General features: G+C 42.7%; 1 protein-coding gene across 1 annotated transcript in view; it reads right to left on the reverse strand.

The window, feature by feature from the left end:
- Window positions 1–5,810: 5,810 nt before the first annotated feature.
- The window catches only part of LOC110502059 (glycerol-3-phosphate dehydrogenase, mitochondrial), a 45,577-nt gene continuing 27,443 nt past the window's right edge, over window positions 5,811–23,944 (reverse strand). The window contains exons 14-17 of the mRNA XM_036958894.2: window positions 22,738–22,850; window positions 22,349–22,427; window positions 20,703–20,801; window positions 5,811–9,655 (exon numbers count right to left, since the gene is read on the reverse strand). Of these exons, the coding sequence (XP_036814789.2) occupies window positions 9,494–9,655; window positions 20,703–20,801; window positions 22,349–22,427; window positions 22,738–22,850 (453 nt within the window). The 3' untranslated portion in view covers window positions 5,811–9,493. The remainder of the gene's footprint in view (window positions 9,656–20,702; window positions 20,802–22,348; window positions 22,428–22,737; window positions 22,851–23,944) is intronic.

Below are 23,944 nucleotides of genomic sequence, written 5' to 3' on the forward strand. Positions count from 1 at the left end.
GTAATTAGCAAACCCTAAGAAACGCTGCACCTCCTTTACCGTGGTGGGAGTCGGCCAATTACGCACGGCCTTGACGCGGTCACACTCCATTACCACCCCCGAGGTGGAAATGCGATAACCCAGGAAGGAAACGGTTCGTTTGGAAAATTCACATTTCTCTGCCTTCACGTACAGGTCATGCTCCAGCAGTCGCCCAAGAACCTTGCGCACCAGAGACACATGCTCGGCGCGTGTAGCGGAGTAGATCAAGATGTCGTCAATATACATCACTCCACCCTGACCGTGCAGGTCTCTGAGAATCTCATCAACGAATTATTGAAAGATGGCTGGAGCATTCTTTAACCCCTACGGCATGACGAGGTACTCGTAATGGCCAGATGTGGTACTAAATGCGGTTTTCCACTCTTCTCCCTCCCGAATACATACCAGATTATATGCGCTCCTGAGGTCCAGTTCCGTGAAAAATCGCGCCCGCCGTAGCGATGAGAGGTAGTGGGTAACTAAAACTCACAGTGATGGAATTTAGACCTCGATAATCAACACGGACGCAAACCACCCTCCTTTTTCTTCACGAAAAAGAAACTTGAGGAGACAGGTGACATGGAGGGCCGAATGTATCCCTGTCCCAGAGCCTCCGTGACATATGTCTCCATAGCCAACATCTCCTCCTGGGACTTCGGATACACGTGACTCCTGGGGAGTGCAGCATTTACCTGGAGGTTTATCACGCAATCACCCTGTCGATGGGGTGGTAATAGGGTCGCCTTCTACTTACTAAAGGCAATAGCCAAATCGGCATACTCAGCAGGAATGCGCACGGTGGAAACCTGGTCTGAACTCTCCACCTTTGTTGCACTGATGGAAACTCCTAAACACCTGCCTGAACAGGTGTTTAGGAGAGCTGGAGAGCTCCCTGTCTCCACGAAATTTTAGGATTGTGAATAGCCAGCCAGGGAATCCCCAGTACCACCGGAAACGCGGGTGCATCGATAAGGAACAGACTAATCCGCTCCTTATGATTCCCCTGCATAATCATCTCCAGAGGAATCGTGGCCTCCCTGACCAGCCCTGACCCTAATGGTTGACTATCTAAGGAGTGCACAGGGAAGGGGGGGTCTACCTTAACTAACGGAATCCTCAACCTCTGGGCGAGCCCGCGATCTATAAGACCGGCGACGACGACCGCCGAGCGCCACCCGAACAGGAAGGGGAGCCACCTTCGGTGGTATTTGTGACAGTGTCTTAGCAACCGCTCCACAGGTGCATGTTCATTAATTGTTTATGGTTCATTGAACAAGCATGGCAAACGGTGTTTAAACCCTTTACAATGAAGATCTGTGAAGTTATTTGAATTTTTACGAATTATCTTTGAAAGATAGGGTCCTGAAAAAGGGACGTTTCTTTTTTTTAGCTGAGTTTAGAATGTTTCATTAGGTTGTGGGAACATGTTCTCAAAACACAAAAACTGTCATGTTTTGCGGATGATTCTACAATGTTTATTTTAGGCCGAAAAAGCATTAATCTGAAATTACAAGAACGTTCCCAGCTTTAAGAGCAGACAAATGTGTTCTGGGAATGTTATTGGAAATTGGGAACTAATCTTTTGTGATGTTCCCCCAATGTTCTAATTATAATAATACATAGTGCTTTTCACGTCACCCAAAGTCACTGTACATACACAAAAATATCAGTTAAAAAGAAATAAACTCAGATTGAACAAGTAAGTATATAAAAGTACACTGAAGATGATGACAGACTAACCAGGGAAGTGAAGTTAGATAGAGGATATACGCTAAAACAACAACAACAACAACAAACAAGAATCCGGCTAAGCATGTGTGACTAGGCATGTCTTTAGTGTGGACTTGATTATCAAATCAAATCCAATTGTATTTGTCACATGCGCCTAATAAAACAGGTGTAGACCTTACAGTGAAATGCTCACTTATATGCCCTTACCCAACAATGCAGTTAAGAAAAATGCCCCCTTCCAAAATAAGAAATAAAAGTGGCAAATAATTAATAAGCAGCAGTAAAATAACAATAGCGAGGCTACATACAGGGGGTACCGGTACAGAGTCAATTTGTGGGGTCACAATTTAGTCGAGGTAATTTAGGTAATATGTACATGTAGGTAGAGTTATTAAAGTGACTATGCATATATAATAACAGAGAGTAACAGCAGCGTAAAAGAGAGAGGAGGGGCAATGTAAATAGTCTGGGTAGCCATTTGATTAGATATTCAGGAGTCTTATGGCTTAGTGGTAGAAGCTGTTTAGAAGCCTCTTGGACCTAGACATGGCACTCCGGTACCGCTTGACGTGTGGTAGCAGAGAGTACAGTCTATGACTACGGTGCCTGGAGTATCTGACAATTTTTAGGACCTTCCTCTGACATCGCCTGGTATAGAGGTCCTGGGTGGCAGGAAGCATGGCCCCAGTGAGGTACTGGGCTGTAGTGCCCAGCGGTCGGAGGCTAATCAGTTGCCATACCAGGCGGCTCTCGATGGTGCAGCTGTAGAACCTTTTGAGGATCTGAGGACCCATGCCAAATCTTTTCAGTCTCCTGAGGGGGAATAGGTTTTGTCGTGCCCTCTTCACGACTGTCTTGGTTTGCTTGGACCATGTTAGTTTGTTGGTGATGTGGACGCCAAAGAATTGAAGCTCTCAACCTGCTCCATTACAGCCCTGTCGATGAGAATGGGGGTGTGCTCGGTCCTCCTTTTCCTGTAGTCCACAATAATCTCCTTCATCTTGATCACGTTGAGGGAGAGGTTGTTGTCCTTGCACCACACGGTCAGGTCTCCTCCCTATAGGCTGTCTCGTTGTTGAAGTCGTGCCTAGCTGTGCAGTCATGAGTGAACAGGGAGTACAGGAGGGAACTGAGAATGCACCCCTGAGGGGTTCCCGTGTTGAGGATCAGCGGGGCGGATGTGTTGTTACCTACCCTGGGGTGGCCGGCCAGGAAGTCCAGGACCCAGTTAACAGAGGGAGGTGTTTACTCCCAGGGTCATTCGCTTAGTGAAGAGCTTTGAGGGCACTGTGGTGCTGAACACTGAGCTGTAGTCAATGAATAGCATTCTCACGTAGGTGTTCCTTTTTTCCAGGTGTGAAAGGGCAGTGTGGAGTGCAATAGAGATTGCATCATACGGGATCTGTTGGGGCAGTGTGCAAATTGGAGTGGGTCTAGGGATTCTGGGATAATGGTGTTGATGTGAGCAATGACCAGCCTTTCAAAGCACTTCATGGCTACAGACGTGAGTGCTACGGGTCGGTAGTAATTAGGCAGGTTACCTTAGTGTTCTTGTTCTTGAGACTATGGTGGTCTGCTTGAAACATGTTGGTATTACAGACTCAGATAGGGAGAGGCTGAAAATGTCAGTGAAGACACTTGCCAGTTGGTCCGTGCATGCTCGGAGTACACGTCCTGGTAATCCCTCTGGCCCTGCGGCCTTGTGAATGTTGACCTGTTTAAAGGTCTTTCTCACATCGGCTGCAGAGAGCGTGATCACAAGGTTGTCCAGAACAGCTGATGCTCTCATGCATGTTTCAGTGTTACTTGCCTTGAAGCGAGCATAGAAGTAATTTAGCTCATCTGGTAGGCTCGTGTCAATGGGCAGCTCTCGGCTGTGCTTCCTTCGGCTGTGCTTTTCTTTGTAGTCTGTAATATTTTGCAAGCCCTGCCACATCCCATCCGACGAGTGTCGGAGCCGGTGTAGTACGATTCGATCTTAGTCCTGTATTGACGCTTTGCCTGTTTGATGGTTCGTTGGACAGCATAGCAGGATTTCTTATAAGCTTTCGGGTTAGAATCGCGCTGCTTGAAAGCGGCAGTTCTACCCTTTAGCTCAGTGCGGATGTTGCCTGTAATCCATGGCTTCTGGTTGGGGTATGTACGTACAGTCACTGTGGGGAAGACGTCATCGATGCACTTATTGAAGCCAGTGACTGATGTGGCATACTCCTCAATGCCATCGGAAGAATCCCGGAACATATTCCAGTCTCTGCTAGCAAAACAGTCCTGAAGCTTAGCATCTGCTTCATCTGACCACTTTTTTTATTGACCGAGTCATTGGTGCTTCCTGCTTTAATTTTTGCTTGTAAGCAGGAATCAGAAGGATATAATATGTGTATGGAATGTGGGGTTCTGACATGGAGATGGAGGGAATTCCAGAGTTGGGGAGCTGTACTGCTAAAAGCCCGGTCTTCAATTGAGCGGAGCCTGGTGCGAGGGATGGTGAAGAGGTCAGTGTGAGAGGAGCACAGTGAAGAGGTGGGAGTGTAGGGGTGTAGGAGGTCAGTAAGGTATGTGGGAGCCAGTCAATTGAGTGCTTTGTAGGTGAGCATGAGCAATTTGAAGATGATCCTGTATTGCACTGGGAGCCAGTGGAGTTTGATGAGGGTTGAGGTGATGTGGTCCCAATGTCTAGTGTGTGTGAGGACTTGTGCAGCTGACTTTTGAATGTGTTGAAGTCTGTCCAGTGTTTTGGCGGGGAGTTCGTAGAGAATGGTGCTACAGTACTCCAGGCACGATAAATCAAATAATTTAACTAGGCAAGTCAGTTAAGAACAAATTCTTATTTACAATGACGGCCTACCGGGGAACAGTGGGTTAAACTGCCTTGTTCAGGGGCAGAATGACAGATTTTTACCGTGTCAGCTCAGGGATTCGATACAGCAACCTTTCGGGGTACTGGCCCGAGGCTCTAACCACTAGGCTACCTGCTGCCCCAATGAGGGTTGAATGAGGGTTTCAGCAGTGGGCTCAGTGAGAGAGGATGTGAGTTGTGAGCTGTTTTTCAGGTGGAAGAAGGCTGACATGGTGATGATTCAGATGTGGGGTTGAAATGACAGTGGGATCAAATGTAACACCAAGGTTCCTGACTGTGGAGTTGGAGTTTATGGTGCAGAGGGAATTGGGTTTTGTGTGGAGGTAGATGTGTGTCATCTGCATAACAGTGAAATCTGTGTCCAAATTGATGGACGATCTGACCAAGTGGTAGCATGTAAATACTAAATAGTAATGGACCTAACACTGAACCTTGTGGGACACCTTGTGATACAGGGTCTGAAGCAGACCTGCAGTTGCCAACGGAGACAAACTGTTGTCTATCAGATAGTTAGAAGTGGAACCAGGCAAGAGGTGTTCAGGAAACTCCAAGAAGCCTCTCCCTGCAGTCAGTTAAAATCTGATGACAGACAGTGTCAAATGCTGCAGACAGGCCCAGGATAATGAGTATAGAGATGTTCCCAGCATCAGCAGCACAATGAATGTGAAATGTTAAAAGTCAGTTTTAGTGCTATGCATACCCCGGAAACCCGACTGGTTCAAAAAGCTGTGTTGGAGTTGTGATGCTACCACCGTTCAAGCATTTTGGCGAGGAAGGGGAGCCTATGCCTGTAGTTGGTGAGGAGCTCAGTGTCCAGGCTCTGTATCTTCAGTATTGGAGTTATAGTCACTGTTTTCAAGGAACAATGCCAGATGAGAGATGCATTTACAATCTTGACCACCAGGGGGCAGAGAACTAAGAGTGTTAGTTAAAGACACTGTTCCCACAACTATATGAATCATTCTGGGAACATTTAAAGAAGAGATTAAATGTGTTCTAGGAACATTCTTGCAACATCAGGCAAAAGTTTTATATAAACATTCTATAATCATCAGTATGACTGGACAGTTTTTGTGTTATGAGGACATTTGCCTCGACCTAACAAATGTTCTGGGAACTTTCCCAGAACTAATTTTATTTTGCTGGGGAGACACTCCTGTTAATGTTAAAAGAAAATATTGTCAGAAGTACAGGCAAAAGATTGTTGAACAATTTTAATATTTCACATTCATTGTACTGATTAAGTGGCTCAATAAAAACAATGTTCACAAAAAAATAAATACAAGAAGTACAGACATAACTGCTGGAGTTCAATACTGATGAATTTACCAGCATCTTTTACAGTACCAGTCTAAAGTTTGGACACACCTACTCATTCAATACTTTTTCTTTAATTTTACTATTCTACATTGTAGAATAATAGTGAAGACATCAAAACTATGAAATAACACATATGGAATCACGTAGTAACCAAAAAAGTGTTAAACAAATCAAAATATATTTTATATTTGAGAATCTTTAAAGTAGCCACCCTTTGCCTTGATGACAGCTTTGCACACTTGGCATTTCCTCACCTGGAATGCTTTTCCATCAGTCTTGAAGGAGTTCCCACATATGCTGAGCAATTGCTCTGCGGTCCAACTCACCCCAAACCATCTCAATTGGAGCACCCCATCACTTGACTTCTTGGTCAAATAGTCCGTACACAGCTTGGAGGTGTGTTGGGTCATTGTCCTGTTGAAAAACAAATGATAGTCCCACTAAGCGCAAACCAGATGGGATGGCGTATCGCTGCAGAATGCTGTGGTAGCCATGCTGGTTAAGTGTGCCTTGAATTCTAGATAAATTATGACAGTGTCACCAGCGAAGCACCCCCACACCATCACACCTCCTCCTCCTTGCTTCATGGTGGGAAACACACATGCGGAAATCATCCATTCAGGTACTCTGCGTCTCGCAAAGACACGGCGGTTGGAACACAAGATCTTAAATTTTGACTAATCAGACCAAATGATTGGTGTCCATTAATAGTGGTTTCTTTACAGCAATTCGAACATGAAGGCCTGATTCACGCAGTCTCCTCTAAACAGTTGATTTTGAGATGTTTTTGCATTTATTTGGGCTGCAATCTGAGAGGCAAGGCATTCCAGGTGAAATGCATTCCAGGTGACTACCTCCTGAAGATGGTTGAAAGAATGCCAAGCGTGTGCAAAGCCGTCATCAAGGCAAAAGGTGGCTACTTAGAATAATCTCAAATGTAAAATACATATTGTTTGTTTAATAACCTATTTTTTAAAATATTCGCCTAAAATGACAGATATGCATATTCTTTGTACCATTTGAAAGGAAACACTTAGAAGTTTTTAGAATGTGAAAGGAATGTAGGAGAATAACACAATAGATCTGGTAAAAGATAATACAAAGAAGAAAAAAAACATTATTTTATATTTTTTTTGGATCATCATCTTTGAAATGCAAGAGAAAGGCCATAATGAATTATTTCAGCCCAGGTGCAATTTAGATTTTGGCCAGTGGATGTCAGCTGCGAATTTGCAACATTTTAGACTTAGATTTCTGTTCAAAATGTTGTGTCAAGACTGCCGAAATGTGCCTAATTTGTTTATTAATAACTTTTCATGTTCAAAATTGTGCACTCTCATCAAACAATTGCATGGTATTCTTCTACTGTAACAGCTACTGTAAATTGGACAGTGCAGTTAGATTAACAAGAATGTAATCGCATTAGCCTACGTGAGCTCAACCGTCCAGCGGAAGGGACACCGATCCCAAAGAAGTTTTTAACACTTTTCTTTGGTTACTACATGATCCCATATGTATTATTTCCTAGTTTTGATGTCTTCACTATTATTCTAAGATTGTAGAAAATAGTAAAAATAAATAAAAACCCTTGAATGAGTAGGTGTTCTAAAACTTTTGACAGGTACTATATTAATACTTATTGCTGAAAGCAGTCGCTTCATGCAGCAACTAAATTCACATTCCATTGCTTTTGTCAAAAGGAATACAAAACTTCATCCAAATAAAAGAGTAAATCCAATTCATACAGCAAGTATCCTAGTGCTGGAGCTGGCAGTAGAAGAATGGATAAGCCCTCCCACGTACTATGTATTGAGAATATCCCTGTTGTTGTCCTTTTGAGGAGTTAGATTGCATAACACCTCTATGGCTGGTGAGAAACAATCTGTAGATTAAGCCCGACATAAATATGTATTATAACTCCCTACATTTAACCCTTACATTTCCCATCAATGTATTCTAAAACCAATTTGTTAATAATGTGAGTTTTAATAAAAACAACCACGGGTTCCAGTGAATTGGTCTCGTGCTCCCTAGTCAACTTTCAAAGTGGATTAATTAAGAACTGATAATTAAGAGATGTAACTCTTTGAAACTGCCCTCATACCTAATTGTTGTACCAGGGGCAAACACATGACATTTTTTTTTTACTTTAACAGTGTGCATGAGAAAATAATTGCTTTGTTTATAGTTACTGTGAAATTAAGCACGCTTAAAAGCCAGGAAGGGTATGGTTTAATCAGCTCTGTTGATTCATGCTCTCAATTCGCACTGGATCTGAAAGCAAGGCACATTAAATACATTCCCTTATTACTCTATAAATGCAAGTGGCTAACCAGACAAACCATAAGTAATAAATTAATAGTCATAAAAACACCAAGTGCACAGACAGATCCAGAAATTAAAAGCCAGCATCAAACACAACACTTCATCCCATTCAGCATAATAAAATCATGCAAGACAATAACGTTTCCAGGAACCAATCACATGCACCTACTGTGGAATATTTAAAGATGCTCCCTGTTGATTTGTATCTCATTTGACGTCGACTAAATGAATATAATAAATATCTAGCATTTAGAGTCCATTTGAAAGGGATAAAATATAGATGTAAATGGCAGTGAGTGAAAAATGCTATCATTTTCCAATTAAGCCCTGCATCGAATAGAACAATTAAATTGCATTACTTAAATGTGGACCATAGAACTCACAACATCCAGCAAACACTATTTGTACAAAATGCCTCCCTTTAGATTGTCAGTATCTAAAATGTATAAAATGGCACAGGAGTACGGTACACAACAAAACCCTTTTGGAAAAAGACCACAATGAGTGCAATTCAAGTCGTCAACGTACAATGCAAAGTGATGTGCAACGTATCTAACATTCAGTTGTACGCTCTTGGGCAATGTTAAAAACAACAGTAACATCATACATTAAGAATTGTGTTGTTGTTGTTGTTGAAATGTGTAAAAACGAACAATAAATAAAATACATTGAAATAAATACATTGAAATAAACAACAGTGTCCCAATAATTACTTATTTCATATCTCAATAAATATCTCAATAAATATGGAAGCAAGTTTGTAAGATTCAAGGCGAGGTATCGGCTACATGTGTGTTGATGCAGTGATAGAAAATGCCTGTGTCAGCAGAGCAACTCCCATGGAAGACATAAGATAATGAGCTTCAGTACCTTTGGGTTGTCCAGGTCTGTATATTATACCATATGAGCTTTAGCCAACCCTCTTGACTTCCGTTGTCATGTCATACATGACACCTATGATATGATATCACATGACATGACCATGGCAACATACAAGTTAGAAGGGTTGTTAAAAGCACATAGATCTGTGGCGACCAGGCTGGAGCAGGGCCGTATGCATCAAGCATCTCTGAGTAGGAGTGCTGATCGAGGATCAGGTCCCGCCATCCATATAACCTTATCTAAAACGCAAAACTGATCCTAAATCGGCACTCATACTTTGAGGTGCAATACATACGGTCCCAGAGTTGTGTGACCAGGATCGTCCGGAGGAAGAACCAGGGCCAGGGGGGCTGAGTCTCACACTCCTCCCCCGCTACGGTCCACCGACACAGGCTTCCTCTGGTCGACAGGTTCCCTCTGCTCGAGGGGCTCTGTCTGGTCCAGGCTCTGTTCAGCCGTCTTCATCAGTATGGCCAGACGGTTGGCAGACACCTGGCCCTTCTTCACAGCACTCATCAGCTGAAGACAGAACACAGCAGCAGGACCATTTAAAAACGTTTAAATCCTTATACAGTTGAAGTCGGAAGTTTACATACACTTGTAGTCATTAAAACTAGTTGTTCAACCACTCCACACATTTCTTGTTAACAAACTATAGTTTTGGCAAGTCGGTTAGGACATATACTTTGTGTATGACACAAGTAATTTTTCCAACAATTGTTAACAGACAGATAATTTCACTTATAATTCACTGTATCACAATTCCAGTGGGTCAGAGCGTACATACACAAGTTGACTGTGCCTTTAAACAGCTTTAAACAATTCCAGAAAAGGATGTCAATTTACAAACGCCTGAAGGTACCACGTTCCACGGTAAAAACAATAGTACGCAAGTATAAACACCATGGGACCACACAACCATCATACCGCTCAGGAAGGAGACGCATTCTGTCTCCTAGAGATGAACGTACTTTGGTGTGAAAAGTGCAAATCATTCCCAGAACAACAGCAAAGGACCTTGTGAAGATGCTGGAGGAAAAAGGTACAAAAGTATCTACAGTGCCTTGCGAAAGTATTCGGCCCCCTTGAACTTTGCGACCTTTTGCCACATTTCAGGCTTCAAACATAAAGATATAAAACTGTATTTTTTTGTGAAGAATCAACAACAAGTGGGACACAATCATGAAGTGGAACGACATTTATTGGATATTTCAAACTTTTTTAACAAATCAAAAACTGAAAAATTGGGCGTGCAAAATTATTCAGCCCCTTTACTTTCAGTGCAGCAAACTCTCTCCAGAAGTTCAGTGAGGATCTCTGAATGATCCAATGTTGACCTAAATGACTAATGATGATAAATACAATCCACCTGTGTGTAATCAAGTCTCCGTATAAATGCACCTGCACTGTGATAGTCTCAGAGGTCCGTTAAAAGCGCAGAGAGCATCATGAAGAACAAGGAACACACCAGGCAGGTCCGAGATACTGTTGTGAAGAAGTTTAAAGCCGGATTTGGATACAAAAATATTTCCCAAGCTTTAAACATCCCAAGGAGCACTGTGCAAGCGATAATATTGAAATGGAAGGAGTATCAGACCACTGCAAATCTACCAAGACCTGGCCGTCCCTCTAAACTTTCAGCTCATACAAGGAGAAGATTGATCAGAGATGCAGCCAAGAGGCCCATGATCACTCTGGATGAACTGCAGAGATCTACAGCTGAGGTGGGAGACTCTGTCCATAGGACAACAATCAGTCGTATATTGCACAAATCTGGCCTTTATGGAAGAGTGGCAAGAAGAAAGCCATTTCTTAAAGATATCCATAAAAAGTGTCGTTTAAAGTTTGCCACAAGCCACCTGGGAGACACACCAAAATGTGGAAGAAGGTGCTCTGGTCAGATGAAACCAAAATGGAACTTTTTGGCAACAATGCAAAACGTTATGTTTGGCGTAAAAGCAACACAGCTGAACACACCATCCCCACTGTCAAACATGGTGGTGGCAGTATCATGGTTTGGGCCTGCTTTTCTTCAGCAGGGACAGGGAAGATGGTTAAAATTGATGGGAAGATGGATGGAGTCAAATACAGGACCATTCTGGAAGAAAACCTGATGGAGTCTGCAAAAGACCTGAGACTGGGACGGAGATTTGTCTTCCAACAAGACAATGATCCAAAACGTAAAGCAAAATCTACAATGGAATGGTTCAAAAATAAACATATCCAGGTGTTAGAATGGCCAAGTCAAAGTCCAGACCTGAATCCAATCGAAAATCTGTGGAAAGAACTGAAAACTGCTGTTCACAAATGCTCTCCATCCAACCTCACTGAGCTCGAGCTGTTTTGCAAGGAGGAATGGGAAAAAATTTCAGTCTCTCGATGTGCAAAACTGATAGAGACATACCCCAAGCGACTTACAGCTGTAATCGCAGCAAAAGGTGGCGCTACAAATTATTAACTTAAGGGGGCTGAATAATTTTGCACGCCAAATTTTTCAGTTTTTGATTTGTTAAAAAAGTTTGAAATATCCAATAAATGTCATTCCACTTCATGATTGTGTCCCACTTGTTGTTGATTCTTCACAAAAAAATACAGTTTTATATCTTTATGTTTGAAGCCTGAAATGTGGCAAAGTCGCAAAGTTCAAGGGAGCCGAATACTTTCGCAAGGCACTGTATATCCACAGTTAAACGAGTGCTATCTCGACATAACCTGAAAGGCGCTTAGCAAGGAAGAAGCCACCGCTCCAAAACCGCCATAAAAAAGCCAGACTACAGTTTGCAACTGCACATGGGGACAAAGATCGTACTTTTTGGAGAAATGTCCTCTGGTCTGATGAAACAAAAATAGAACTGTTTGGCCATAATGACTATCGTTATGTCTGGAGGAAAAAGGGGGAGGCTTGAAAGCCGAAGAACACCATCCCAACCGTGAAGCACGGGGGTGGCAGCATCATGTTGTGGGGGTGCTTTTCTGCAAGAGGGACTGGTGCACTTCACAAAATAGATAACATCATGAGGCTGGAATATTATGTGGATATATTGAAGCAACATCTCAAGACATCAGTCTGGAAGTTAAAGCTTGGCCGCGAATGGGTCTTCCAAATGGACAATGACCCCAAGCATACTTCCAAAGTTGTGGCAAAATGGCTTAAAACCTCTTTGGGCTAGGGGGCAGTATTTTCACGACCGGATGAGAAGCATGCCCAAAGTACACTGCCTGCTACTCAGGCCCAGAACCTGGGATATGCATATTATGGTAGATTTGGATAGAAAACACTCTGAGGTTTCTAAAACTGTTTCAATAATGTCTGTGAGTATAACATAACTGATTTGGCAGGCGAAACCTCGAGCACAATCCATCCAGGGAAAAGTGTTTGAGCTCAATGTGTTTTCCATTAGTTTTCTATGGTAATCCCTTTTTAATAGAAATATGCTTGCAGTTCCTATGTCTTCCACTAGATGTCAACAATCCTTAGAAATTGGTTGTTTTTCCTTTGAGAAACGAAGAAGTAGCCCTGTTCTTTCCATGTGTCACACTAAGGGACTCAAGTCTTTTGGAGCGTGCGACCTGGAACGCGCTTCACTTTGTTTTCGTCCGGTATTGAACACAGTATTTCCCGTCTTACATTTTATCGATTATTTACGTTTTAGGATACATAAGTTTGGATTAGGAATGTTGTTTGAAATGTTTGGACCAAGTTTACAGGTAGTTTACTAAATACTTTGTAGGCATGTTGGGCGAGTTGGAACCGGTGTATTTCTGAATCAAACGTGCCAAATAAATGGACATTTTGGGGATATAATTAAGGAATTTATCGAACAAAAGGACCATTTGGGATGTTTATGGGACATTTTGGAGTGCCAACAGAAGAAAATCAAAGGTAAGGCATGAATTATATCGTTATTTCTCATTTTTGTGTAGATCCTGCTTGGTTGAATCCTGATTTTCATGTGTTTGTATGCGGGGTGCTGTCCTCAGATAATTGCACTGTCTGCTTTCACTGTAAAGCCTTTTTGAAATCTGACACTGTGGCTGGATTAACAAGAAGTTAAGCTGTATTTTGATGTATAACACTTGTATGTTTAATTAATTCTTATTATGAGTATTTCTGTTTTCGAATTTGGCGCAATGCAATTTCACTGGATGTTGTCAAATCAATCCCATTAACGGGATCCGAGCGGGAATGGGGGTGAAGGGATCTCTAAGAGGTTTTAAGGACAACAAAGTCAAGGTTTTGGAGTAGCCATCACAAAGCCCTGACCTCAATCCTATAGAAAAGTTGTGGGCAGAACTGAAAAAGCATGTGCGAGCAAGGAGGCCTACAAACCTGACTCAGTTACACCAGCTCTGTCAGGAGGAATGGGACAAAATCCACCCAACTTATTGTGGGAAGCTTGTGGAAGGCTGTCAAAAAGGTTTGACCCAAGTGAACTTCTTATGGCTGGGGGGCAGTATTGAGTAGCTTGGATGAATAAGGTGCCCAGAGTAAACTGCCTGCTACTCAGGCCCAGAAACTCAGGTATGCATATTATTGGTAGATTTGGATAGAAAGCACTCTGAAGTTTCTAAAACTGTTTGAATGGTGTCTGTGAGTATAACAGAACTCATATGGCAGGCAAAAACCTGAGAAAAAATCCAACCAGGAAGTGGGAAATCTGAGGTTTGTAGGTTTTCAAGTCTTTGCCTATCCAAGATAGTGTAAATCTGGTTTGATTGCACTTCCTAAGGCTTCCACTAGATGTCAACAGTCTTTAGAACCTAGATTCAGCCTTCTACTGTGAAGGGGGCGCGAATAAGAGTTGTTTGACTAAGGGGTCTGGCAGAATGCCATGAGCTAAGTCATGCGCACGGCCGTGCGAGCGAGCTGCGTTCCCTTTCATTTCTAAAGACAAAGCAATTGTCTGGTTGGAACATTATTGAAGATTTATGAAAAAAACATCCTAAACATTGATTCTATACATCGTTTGACATGTTTCTACGAACTGTAATGGAATTGTTTTGATTTTTCGTCTGGACCTAGTGCTCGCACCTTGTGAATTTGGATTTGTGAACTAAACGCGCGAACAAAAGGGAGGTATTTGGACATAAATTATGGACTTTATCGAACAAAACAAACATTTATTGTGGAACTGGGATTCCTGGGAGTGCATTCCGTTGAAGATCATTAAAGGTAAGTGAATATTTAAAATGCTAGATCTAACGACCACACGAGGGGACAGTTTTATTACAGGCCATATTGTTTCTAACTGCCTTAATCTCCCCCATAGAAACAACAGTGACAGCACCATCAACAAAAACGGAAGGGATCTGTTGCAGCTCTGTAGAAGCCTGTGTCTGTACTTTGTCAATGGTAGGTTACGGGGGACTCTTTGGGGAGATTCACCTACAGTCGTGGCCAAAAGTTTTGAGAATGACACAAATATTAATTTTCACAAAGTCTGCTGCCTCAGTTTGTATGATGGCAATTTGCATATACTCCAGAATGTTATGAAGAGTGATCAGATGAATTGCAATTAATTGCAAAGTCCCTCTTTGCCATGCAAATGAACTGAATCCCCAAAAAACATTTCCACTGCATTTCAGCCCTGCCACAAAAGGACCAACTGATCTCATGTCAGTGAATCTCTTTTTAACACAGATGTGAGTGTTGACGAGGACAAGGCTGGAGATCACTCTGTCATGCTGATTGAGTTTGAATAACAGACTGGAAGCTTCAAAAGGAGGGTGGTGCTTGGAATCATTGTTCTTCCTCCGTCATCCATGGTTACCTGCAAGGAAACACGTGTCGTCATCATTGCTTTGCACAAAAAGGGCTTCACAGGAAAGGATATTGCTGCCAGTAAGATTGCCCCTAAATCAACCATTTATCGGATCATCAAGAACTTCAAGGGGAGCAGTTCAATTGTTGTGAAGAAGGCTTCAGGGCGCCCAAGAAAGTCCAGCAAGTGCCAAGACCGTCTCCTAAAGTTGATTCAGCTGCGGGATCGGGGCACCACCAGTACAGAGCTTGCTCAGGAATGGCAGCAGGCAGGTGTGAGTGCATCTGCACGCACAGTAAGGCAAAGACTTTTGGAGGATGGCCTGGAGTCAAGAAGGGCAGCAAAGAAGCCACTTCTCTCCAGGAAAAATATCAGGGACAGACTGATTGGACTGCTGAGGACTGGGGTAAAGTCATTTTCTCTGATGAATCCCCTTTCCGATTGTTTGGGGAATCCGGAAAAAAGCTTGTCCGGAGAAGACAAGGTGAGCGCTACCATCAGTCCTGTGTCATGCCAACAGTAAAGCATCCTGAGACCATTCATGTGTGGGGTTGCTTCTCAGCCAAGGGAGTGGGCTCACTCACAATTTTGCCTAAGAACACAGCCATGAATAAAGAATGGTACCAACACATCCTACGAGAGCAACTTCTCCCAACCATCCAGGAACAGTTTGGTGATGAACAGTGCCTTTTCCAGCATGATGGAGCACCTTGCCATAAGGCAAAGGTGATAACTAAGTGGCTCGGGGAACAAAACATCAATATTTTGGGTCCATGGCCAGGAAACTCCCCAGACCTTAATCCCATTGAGAACTTGTGGTCAATCCTCAAGAAGCGGGTGGGACAAACAAAAACTCACAAATTCCTAACAAACTCCAAGCATTGATTACGCAAGAATGGGCTGTCATCATGTGGCCCAGAAGTTAATTGACAGCATGCCAGGGCGGATTGCAGAGGTCTTGAAAAAGAAGGGTCAACACTGCAAATATTGACTCTTTGCATCAACTTCATGTAATTGTCAATAAAAGCCTTTGATTCTTATGAAATGCTTGAAATTATATTTCAGTATTCCATAGTAACATCTGACAAAAATATCTAAAGACACTGAAGCAGCCAACTTTGTGAAAATTAATATTTCTGTCATTCTCAAAACTTTTGTCCACAACTGTATTGCTCACCTCTTGGCTACAGCACAGTAGACTATATGATTACAGACATTGACCCTTTCTCTCTCAGCTCATTCACTGTCAAGCCACTAACACCTCTGTTTGATTACTGCCAAATTACATTGTTCCTCAAAAGAACAGACATGGAAACAACCACACATTCACAGCCCAGTAAGCTGTACAACATCAGACATTCATACAGATGGGCCCAAAACAGCATAGAAGAATACCAGAAAGCAACCTGTAAACAAAATATCAAAACACTCTTAGATAACTTTCTGGATACCACATTCACTCACAGTAAAGAAGGCATCAATCTAACAGTACAAAACATCAACTATATATTCAGGAAAACAGCAAAAGAAGCACAACTGAAATTGATTAAAAAAAACGAAACAAAAAAGACCACAGATGACAACTGGTTTGATGCAGATTGTACAATTATACAGAAAAAACTTAGAACACTATCCAACCAAAAGAATAGAGACCCAAATAATGGTGAATTACGCCTTCATTACTGTGAGACTTTAAAACTCTATAAATGTACACTCAGAACCAATAAAACACAGTACAACAGCGAGCGGCAGCGAGAGTCCATAAACACAAACAACTTCTGGCAAAATTGGAAAAAAACTTTTCAAAATCTAAACAATAGTAATTAGCGATACAAAATGGTGACGTATGGACAACCCATTTTAAAACACTCTACAACACCGTTCAAATTGACACAAACGCAGAACAACGCCAAATTCATGAGAAGTTGAATGGATTAGAAAAAGCTATAAAGGACAATAAAAATTCATTGGACTCCCCAATTACTGACCAGGAGCTCTATAAGAAACTAAACTATTACTGACCAGCTCTATAAGAAACATCAGGCCTTCAAATTTAAAAAGGCATGCAGACCTGATGGCATCCTAAATGAGATGCTCAAAGTCCCTAATGCAAAGTTTCAATTGGCTATATTAAAACTGTTTAATTTGTAGAGTGTAGGTTATTTCCCTCACATCTGGAATCAAGGACTCATAACCCCAATCTTTAAGAACGGAGACAAATTTGTCCCTAACAATTACTGAGGCAGTAACCTGGGGAACGTTTTCTGTGGTATTATAAATGTAAGAGTTCTAAACTTCATCAATAAGCACAATGTCTTGAGTAAAAGCCCAATTGGATTTATACCAAAACATCGCACGACTGATCATATTTCCAGCCTACACACCCTGATAGATAAACATGTCCACCAAAATAATACCAAAATATACTCTTGCTTTATCCACTTCCAAAAAACAATTTGATTCTATTTGGCATACAGGACTGTTCTACAATGTTATTGAAAGTGGTGTAGGAATTAAATCAATGTATACTGGCAATACGTGTAGCTTTAAAATTGTCAAGAAAATAACAGAATTCTTTAACCAGGGGCAGGGCCTTCGCCAGGGTTGCAATCTGAGCCCAACACTCTTCAAAATGTACATCAACAAATTAGCCACTATTCTAGAAAAATAGTCAGCCCCTGGTGTTAGTCTTCACAATTTAGGCGTTAAATGCCTACTCTTCGCAGATGACCTATGCCTGCTGTCACCCACAACACATGGCCAACAGCAGAGCCTGGACCTGCTAGAGCAGTACTGGGCCCTTGCAGTAAACCCCCAAAATACTAAAATAGTGATTTTCCAGAGAAGATCCAGATCTCAGGGAATTAGACTAAGTTCTCAATTGGTACAAAATATAGAATACTGCACACACTACAATCACTTAAAAATACTTAAAAATAAGCTCAACTGGACACCTTAATGATGCAGTGAATGAACCAAGAGAGAAAGCACGCAGTGTCACGCCCTGACCTTAGAGAGCTTTTTATGTCTCTATTTTGGTTTGGTCAGGGTGTGATTTAGGTGGGCATTCTATGTTCTATTTTCTATGTTTTTGTATTTCTTTGTTTTGGCCGGGTATGGTTCTCAATCAGGGACAGCTGTCATTCGTTGTCTCTGATTGGGAATCATACTTAGGCAGTATTTTCCCCTTTTGTCAGTGTGGGTAGTTGACTTTGTTAGTGGCTTTGTTAATAGCCCTCTTAAGCGTCACAGTAATTTTGTATTGTTTTGTTGGCGACATTCGAAATAAAGTAATGTACGCTCACAACGCTGAGCTTTGGTCCACTTATTCCTTCCAGGAAGATGGCCGTGACACGCAGGGCATTCTACACCATTGAAATACCTATTAAAATACTATTTTAATACCTATTAAAATTTGGCTAAAACTAATTGAATGTGTCATTATACCAATTGCACTTTATGCCAGTGAGATGTGGGGTTCACTTGACCCCTCTCATATCATTACCAAGCCCAGCAATGCCAAGAGCTGAACAAAGAAAAGAGTCCCCTCATCCAGCTGGTCCTGGGGCTGAGTTCACAAACCTGTTCTACTAACACTCTGAAGCCTCAGGACCAGAACATCCAATCATTCAGAATAAAACTAATTACAACACAGTCAAAATAAAACTACATTGCTTATTGGGAAGCACAAGCACAAAGCAAAATGCAGTGCTATCTGGCCCTAAATTGAAAGTACACCGTGGTTAACTATTTGACCATGGTTATTGATCAAAACCTTAGAAAAACCTTGACAAAGTACAGGCTCAGTGAGCACAGCCTTGCCATTGAGAAGGGTAGACACGGGAAAACCTATCTCCCTGTAGAGGAAAGGCTGTGCAACCACTGCATCAAAGCAGAATCTGAGACAGAGCTGCATTTCCTGACAAAATGTAAAAAAAACAAAAAAACAATTAGAGAGTGTCATTTCCCCAAATTTGAAACCCTTATTCAAGGTTTCAAAGACCTCTCTGATGAGAGTAGGCTCCCCCCTGTTGGGGGAGGACGCAGAGAGCTGTGGTTTGGCAGCGCACTACATTGCTGCCTGCCATAAGATGAGGGACAGTGTCTGACCGACCAATCAACCTGCACATGTCCTCTACTGTATGCTTATTGTTACTGTTCAATGTATGGTTATTTTGACACTTGGTTATTGTTGTTACTGTTGTCCCGTTGACAATTTTGATTCTCATCATCTTAATATTGTAAATATCTTTGGCAATATGTACATTGTTACGTCATGCCAATAAAGCAAATTGAATTGAATTGAGAAAGAGAGAGAGAGAGAGAGAGAGAGAGAGAGGGGGATGCTGGCTCAATCATTATCATGCTAGAACATGTTCAGCTCACCGGCCATCCTGGTTGTAAGTCTGCTCATGCCTTATGTGAGGAAGACCATGCCTACCCATAATACCACCATAACCAGAACCTCCTGCTTCAGCCACTGGACTCCACCTCAAGACCACCAGAAAACCAGGAAATAAATGGTTCTGCCACTCAAAAAGTACACTAATGAAGATTTATACCAGGTTTTTGGAGCCACTAAATTTGTTCCAGGGGCTGTATGTATAAAATGTCACAGAGTAAGAGTGCTGATCAGGATCAGGTTCCACCTGTCCATTTGATCTTATTCATTGTGAAACTGATCCTAGATCAGCACTCTGAGATGCCCAAGTCTAAGAGTACTAAGTGGATAGGTAGGCTGTCTCCTTCTGAGGAGTTATTTATTCTTTGATTCCATGCACACAGCATATTCCTAACTAAATTAACGTCCAAAAGACATTGATGAAATTCATCCGTAATATAACAGCTCAACGTAAAGATCTCCATTCCTTTCTCCTAATTAGTTGGATTTCAGCAGAGTGCATATGCTCTTAAGACGCCACAAAATGTTCACACGTCTGACACGTGAAACAAAGGGCTCAGACAGGTCACTCCACCTCAACCTCAAATTAAATCCTCCTTAAACGCCGAGCGAAGTCAATGTAATGTATAGAGAACATGCAAATGCTTCCCTCTCTGATTTGAGACAAACCCATTTTCTAAGCACATTAGACATGGGCCTGTATTCATTAAGCGTCCAAGAGTAGGAGTGCTGATCTAGGATCAGTTTTGACTTTAAATCATAATAAATAAGATGACATGGACAGCGGGAAGTTGGTCCTAGACTAACACTTCTCTTTCGAGACGCCTTGTGAATACGGACCATCGTTTTTAAGAGCAGGGTGATCAGAAGTGACCCTAGTGGCAGAGGAAGACTGACCATGTTTAGGAATGGCAGAGGAGCCAGATCCCCCATAACCAGGCCTCCACGGCACGTCTCTTATCTCTTGAGGGATAATTACCATTCCCTTTGCCTTGATCTTGTTTGTTTAACTTGACACGGCGAAGAAAGGGCTGACATTGACCAGAATCCCCTGCATTAATGTGTCTCGTGTTCTGCATTCATCATTGTCACCGAGCAGGAGGAGCCTGGCAGTGTCAAGAGGAGAGGAGAGAGGGAGGGAGCACATCCATGTGTGTGCGCGTGTGCTTCACACTCTCTCTAACAGACACACATGCATGCACTTGCACATGTAAGCATGCACACACACATCTATTCAAACCATAAACTATTATAAGCTCTAGAAAACGCAAAAAAGATTGTTTTTTTTAGAGTGGAAAGAAAATGTAATACACACAACAACAACAAAAATGGAGGTGGGATTTAAAATATTTTTGACACAAAAATAACCAGACAATAACCAGACAAAATTAATATACTCTACCTGCAAGAATTCATTAAATTCCACTTGTCCATTTTTATTGAGGTCGACTTCATTCAGAATTTCATGGAGGGTGTCTGCATCTATATAGACATTGATACTCTGAAACAAAGGAAACATAGTTTAGAACAGTCACCAGTAAACTGGTGCAGGTACTGAGTCCGCATCTCAAACACTAGAACTATGAACCACATGGGTTGCCGTCCCAAATGGCACCCTATACCCTGTATACTGCACTACTTTTGACCAGGGCCCCATAGAGCTCTGGTCAAAAGTAGTGCACTATCTAGGGAATAGGGTGCCACTTGGGACGCAAGGTGGTCTCATCAAGTCCCTTCAGCTACAGTAATATCCAGAGCGACACCTATCCAGTATATTCATATCATCTCCGAGATGAGGCTTCTTATGAATATGTCACCCCGGTATTTGCTCCCTAGCAATGAAACACATTTCATTTCGATTGTGTTGACAGAAACTCCCACACATCCCCCACCGCCAACCCACAGCTCAATTAGTAGAGAGAGAGAGTGGTCTCTTGCAGAGGCCTGTCGCTAGCTGAATCTTTGTGTACAGCTAATCCATACACTTTCAATGGAATGGATGTGAATAGGTTGGGATTAATGACAGGCGCGCCTACCTTATATACTCCCTATAGTTATACCCCAGTGGGTTTCAAACCAAACACTACTGTTTTCCACTACACGTCATTCTAACAGCAGGATCTGCTGCTACTGCTACTACTACTACTACTACTGCTGCTGCTGATGATACTACCTCTACTACTGCTGCTACTACTACTGCTGCTACTACTACTACTACTACTGCTACTGCTACTTCTACTGCTGCTAATACTACTACAATTACTGCTGCTACTACTACTAGACTAGTGCCACTGCTACTGCTACTACTTCTACTACTGCCACTGCTACTACTACTGCTACTACTTCTACTACTACTACTTATACTGCTGCTACTACTACTTATACTACTACTACTACTACTACTGCTACTACTACGACTAGTGCCACTGCTACTGCTACTACTACTTCTACTACTACTACTTCTGCCACTGCTACTACTACTGCTACTACTACTTCTACTACTACTACTACCACTGCTACTACTACTGCTACTACTACTACTGCTACTCCTGCTGCTACTACTTATACTACTGCTACTTCTACTGCTGCTGCTACTACTACTTATACTACTGCTACTACTACTACTACTACTACTACTGCTACTCCTACTGCTGCTACTACTACTACTACTACTATTACTATTACCTAAGAGTGTGATAAGGTTAAGAGCACATGAACATCACATGTTAAATGGCCTGAATTATTCTTCAAACATCATTTGACAATGCTATGTCAACTCATACTTATAATTAGCCCAACAGCTCCTCATGCTCATGATCAGTTGGAGGGAGCGCTGCTGTCGTGTGACTGAGCAACGGAGTGTCATGGTTACTGAACTAAAAAAGGACCATCAGAGCAACGCTGTGTTGTGGCGCACCGTGGTTATATTAAAGCAGAGAAATCTGATACTCCTTCTACAGGCCTGACAAATGCACACTAATTGCACACACACACTCCAGCGGAGAGGACAAAGGGAAACGCAACATGAGACTGAGCATCATTCGTTACCTCTAATACCCGCTGAACATCCACGGTGGTGATGAAGCCCTTATTTTCTTTGTCAAACTTGTGGAACCTTTTCATATACCTGTTGACAGAAGAAAGGAAGTGGTGGGTGGCTGTTGGGTCGGTGCTAGACTAGCCCTCTGAGACAGACAGGGGAGGAGAGGAGAGGGGAGGAGAAGGGCACAGTAGTGTGAAGTCCGTCTGTGTCTTTTTCAAATATATGTAAAAGCTTTATTTAGACAGATTGGAAGTTACAAAGGGGATACAAACGGGATAGTTGGAAGGGTCGATTCCGGGCTTGAACCCCGGTCTCCGGTGGGAAGTCACATTTGTGTTGGGAGCAGGGAGTGTGAACACTCCGCGATGGTTCTGCACCAGCCTGTCTGTCTTACCTGCCCACCTCAGCAGGAGTGAGGGTGATCTCGGAGGTGTCGGTCAGCTGCTCTGAGCGAGCCTTGTAGCCCATCTCATAATACAGGAACTGTTTGGCTGCAGATAGCTCCTCCTACAGGAATACACATAACAGGAAGGTGAAGGCCCTGGCCGAATCCTCAGAGCATGGGCAGACCAGCTGGCTGGTGTGTTTACAGACATATTCAATCAATCCCTATCCCAGTCTGCTGTCCCCACATGCTTCAAGATGGCCACCATTGTTCCTGTACCCAAGAAAGCCAAGGTAACTGAACTAAATGACTGTCGTCCCGTCGCTCACTTCTGTCATCATGAAGTGCTTTGAGAGACTAGTCAGCCGATCATATCACCTCCACCCTACCTGTTCCCCTAGACCCACTTTAACTTGCTTACCGCCTGAATAGGTCCACAGACGATGCAATCGCCATCACACTGCACACTGCCCTATCCCATCTGGACAAGAGGAATGCCTATGTAAGAATGCTGCTGACTACAGCTCTGCATTCGACACCAAAGTACTCTCCAAACTCATCATTAAGCTTGAGTCCCAGGGTCTTGACGCCGCCCTGTGCAACTGGGTCCCGGACTTCCTGACGGGCCACCCCCAGGTGGTGAAGGTAGGAAACAACATCTCCACTCTGCTGATCCTCAACACTGGGGCCCCACAAGGGTTCGTTCTCAGTCCCCTCCTATAATGTTCACCCACGACTGCGTGGCCATGCACGCCTCCAACTCAATCATCAAGTTTGCAGATGACACAACAGTGGTAGGCTTGATTACCAACAACGACGAGACAGCCTACAGGGAGGAGGTGAGGGCCCTTGGAGTGTGGTGTCAGAAAAATGACCTCTTACTCAATGTCAGCAAAATAAAATAGATGATCGTGGACTTCAGGAAACAGCAAAGGGAGCACCCCCCTATCCACATCGACGGGACAGCAGTGGAGGAGGTGGAAAGTTTTAAGTTCCTCAGTGTACATATCACAGACAAACTGAAATGGTCCACGCACACAGACAGTGTGGTAAAGAAGGCACAACAGCGCCTCTTCAACCTCAGGAGGCTAAAAAAATGTGTCTTGTCACCGAAAACCCTCACTAACTTTTACAGATACACAATCGAGAGCATACTGTCGGGCTACATCACCACCTGGTACGGCAACTGCAGGAAGGCAAAAAAATAATAAAAGCC

This window comes from Oncorhynchus mykiss, chromosome 22 (assembly GCF_057628025.1).
Source record: "Oncorhynchus mykiss isolate SJ-2025 chromosome 22, ASM5762802v1, whole genome shotgun sequence".
Lineage (NCBI taxonomy): Eukaryota > Metazoa > Chordata > Actinopteri > Salmoniformes > Salmonidae > Oncorhynchus > Oncorhynchus mykiss.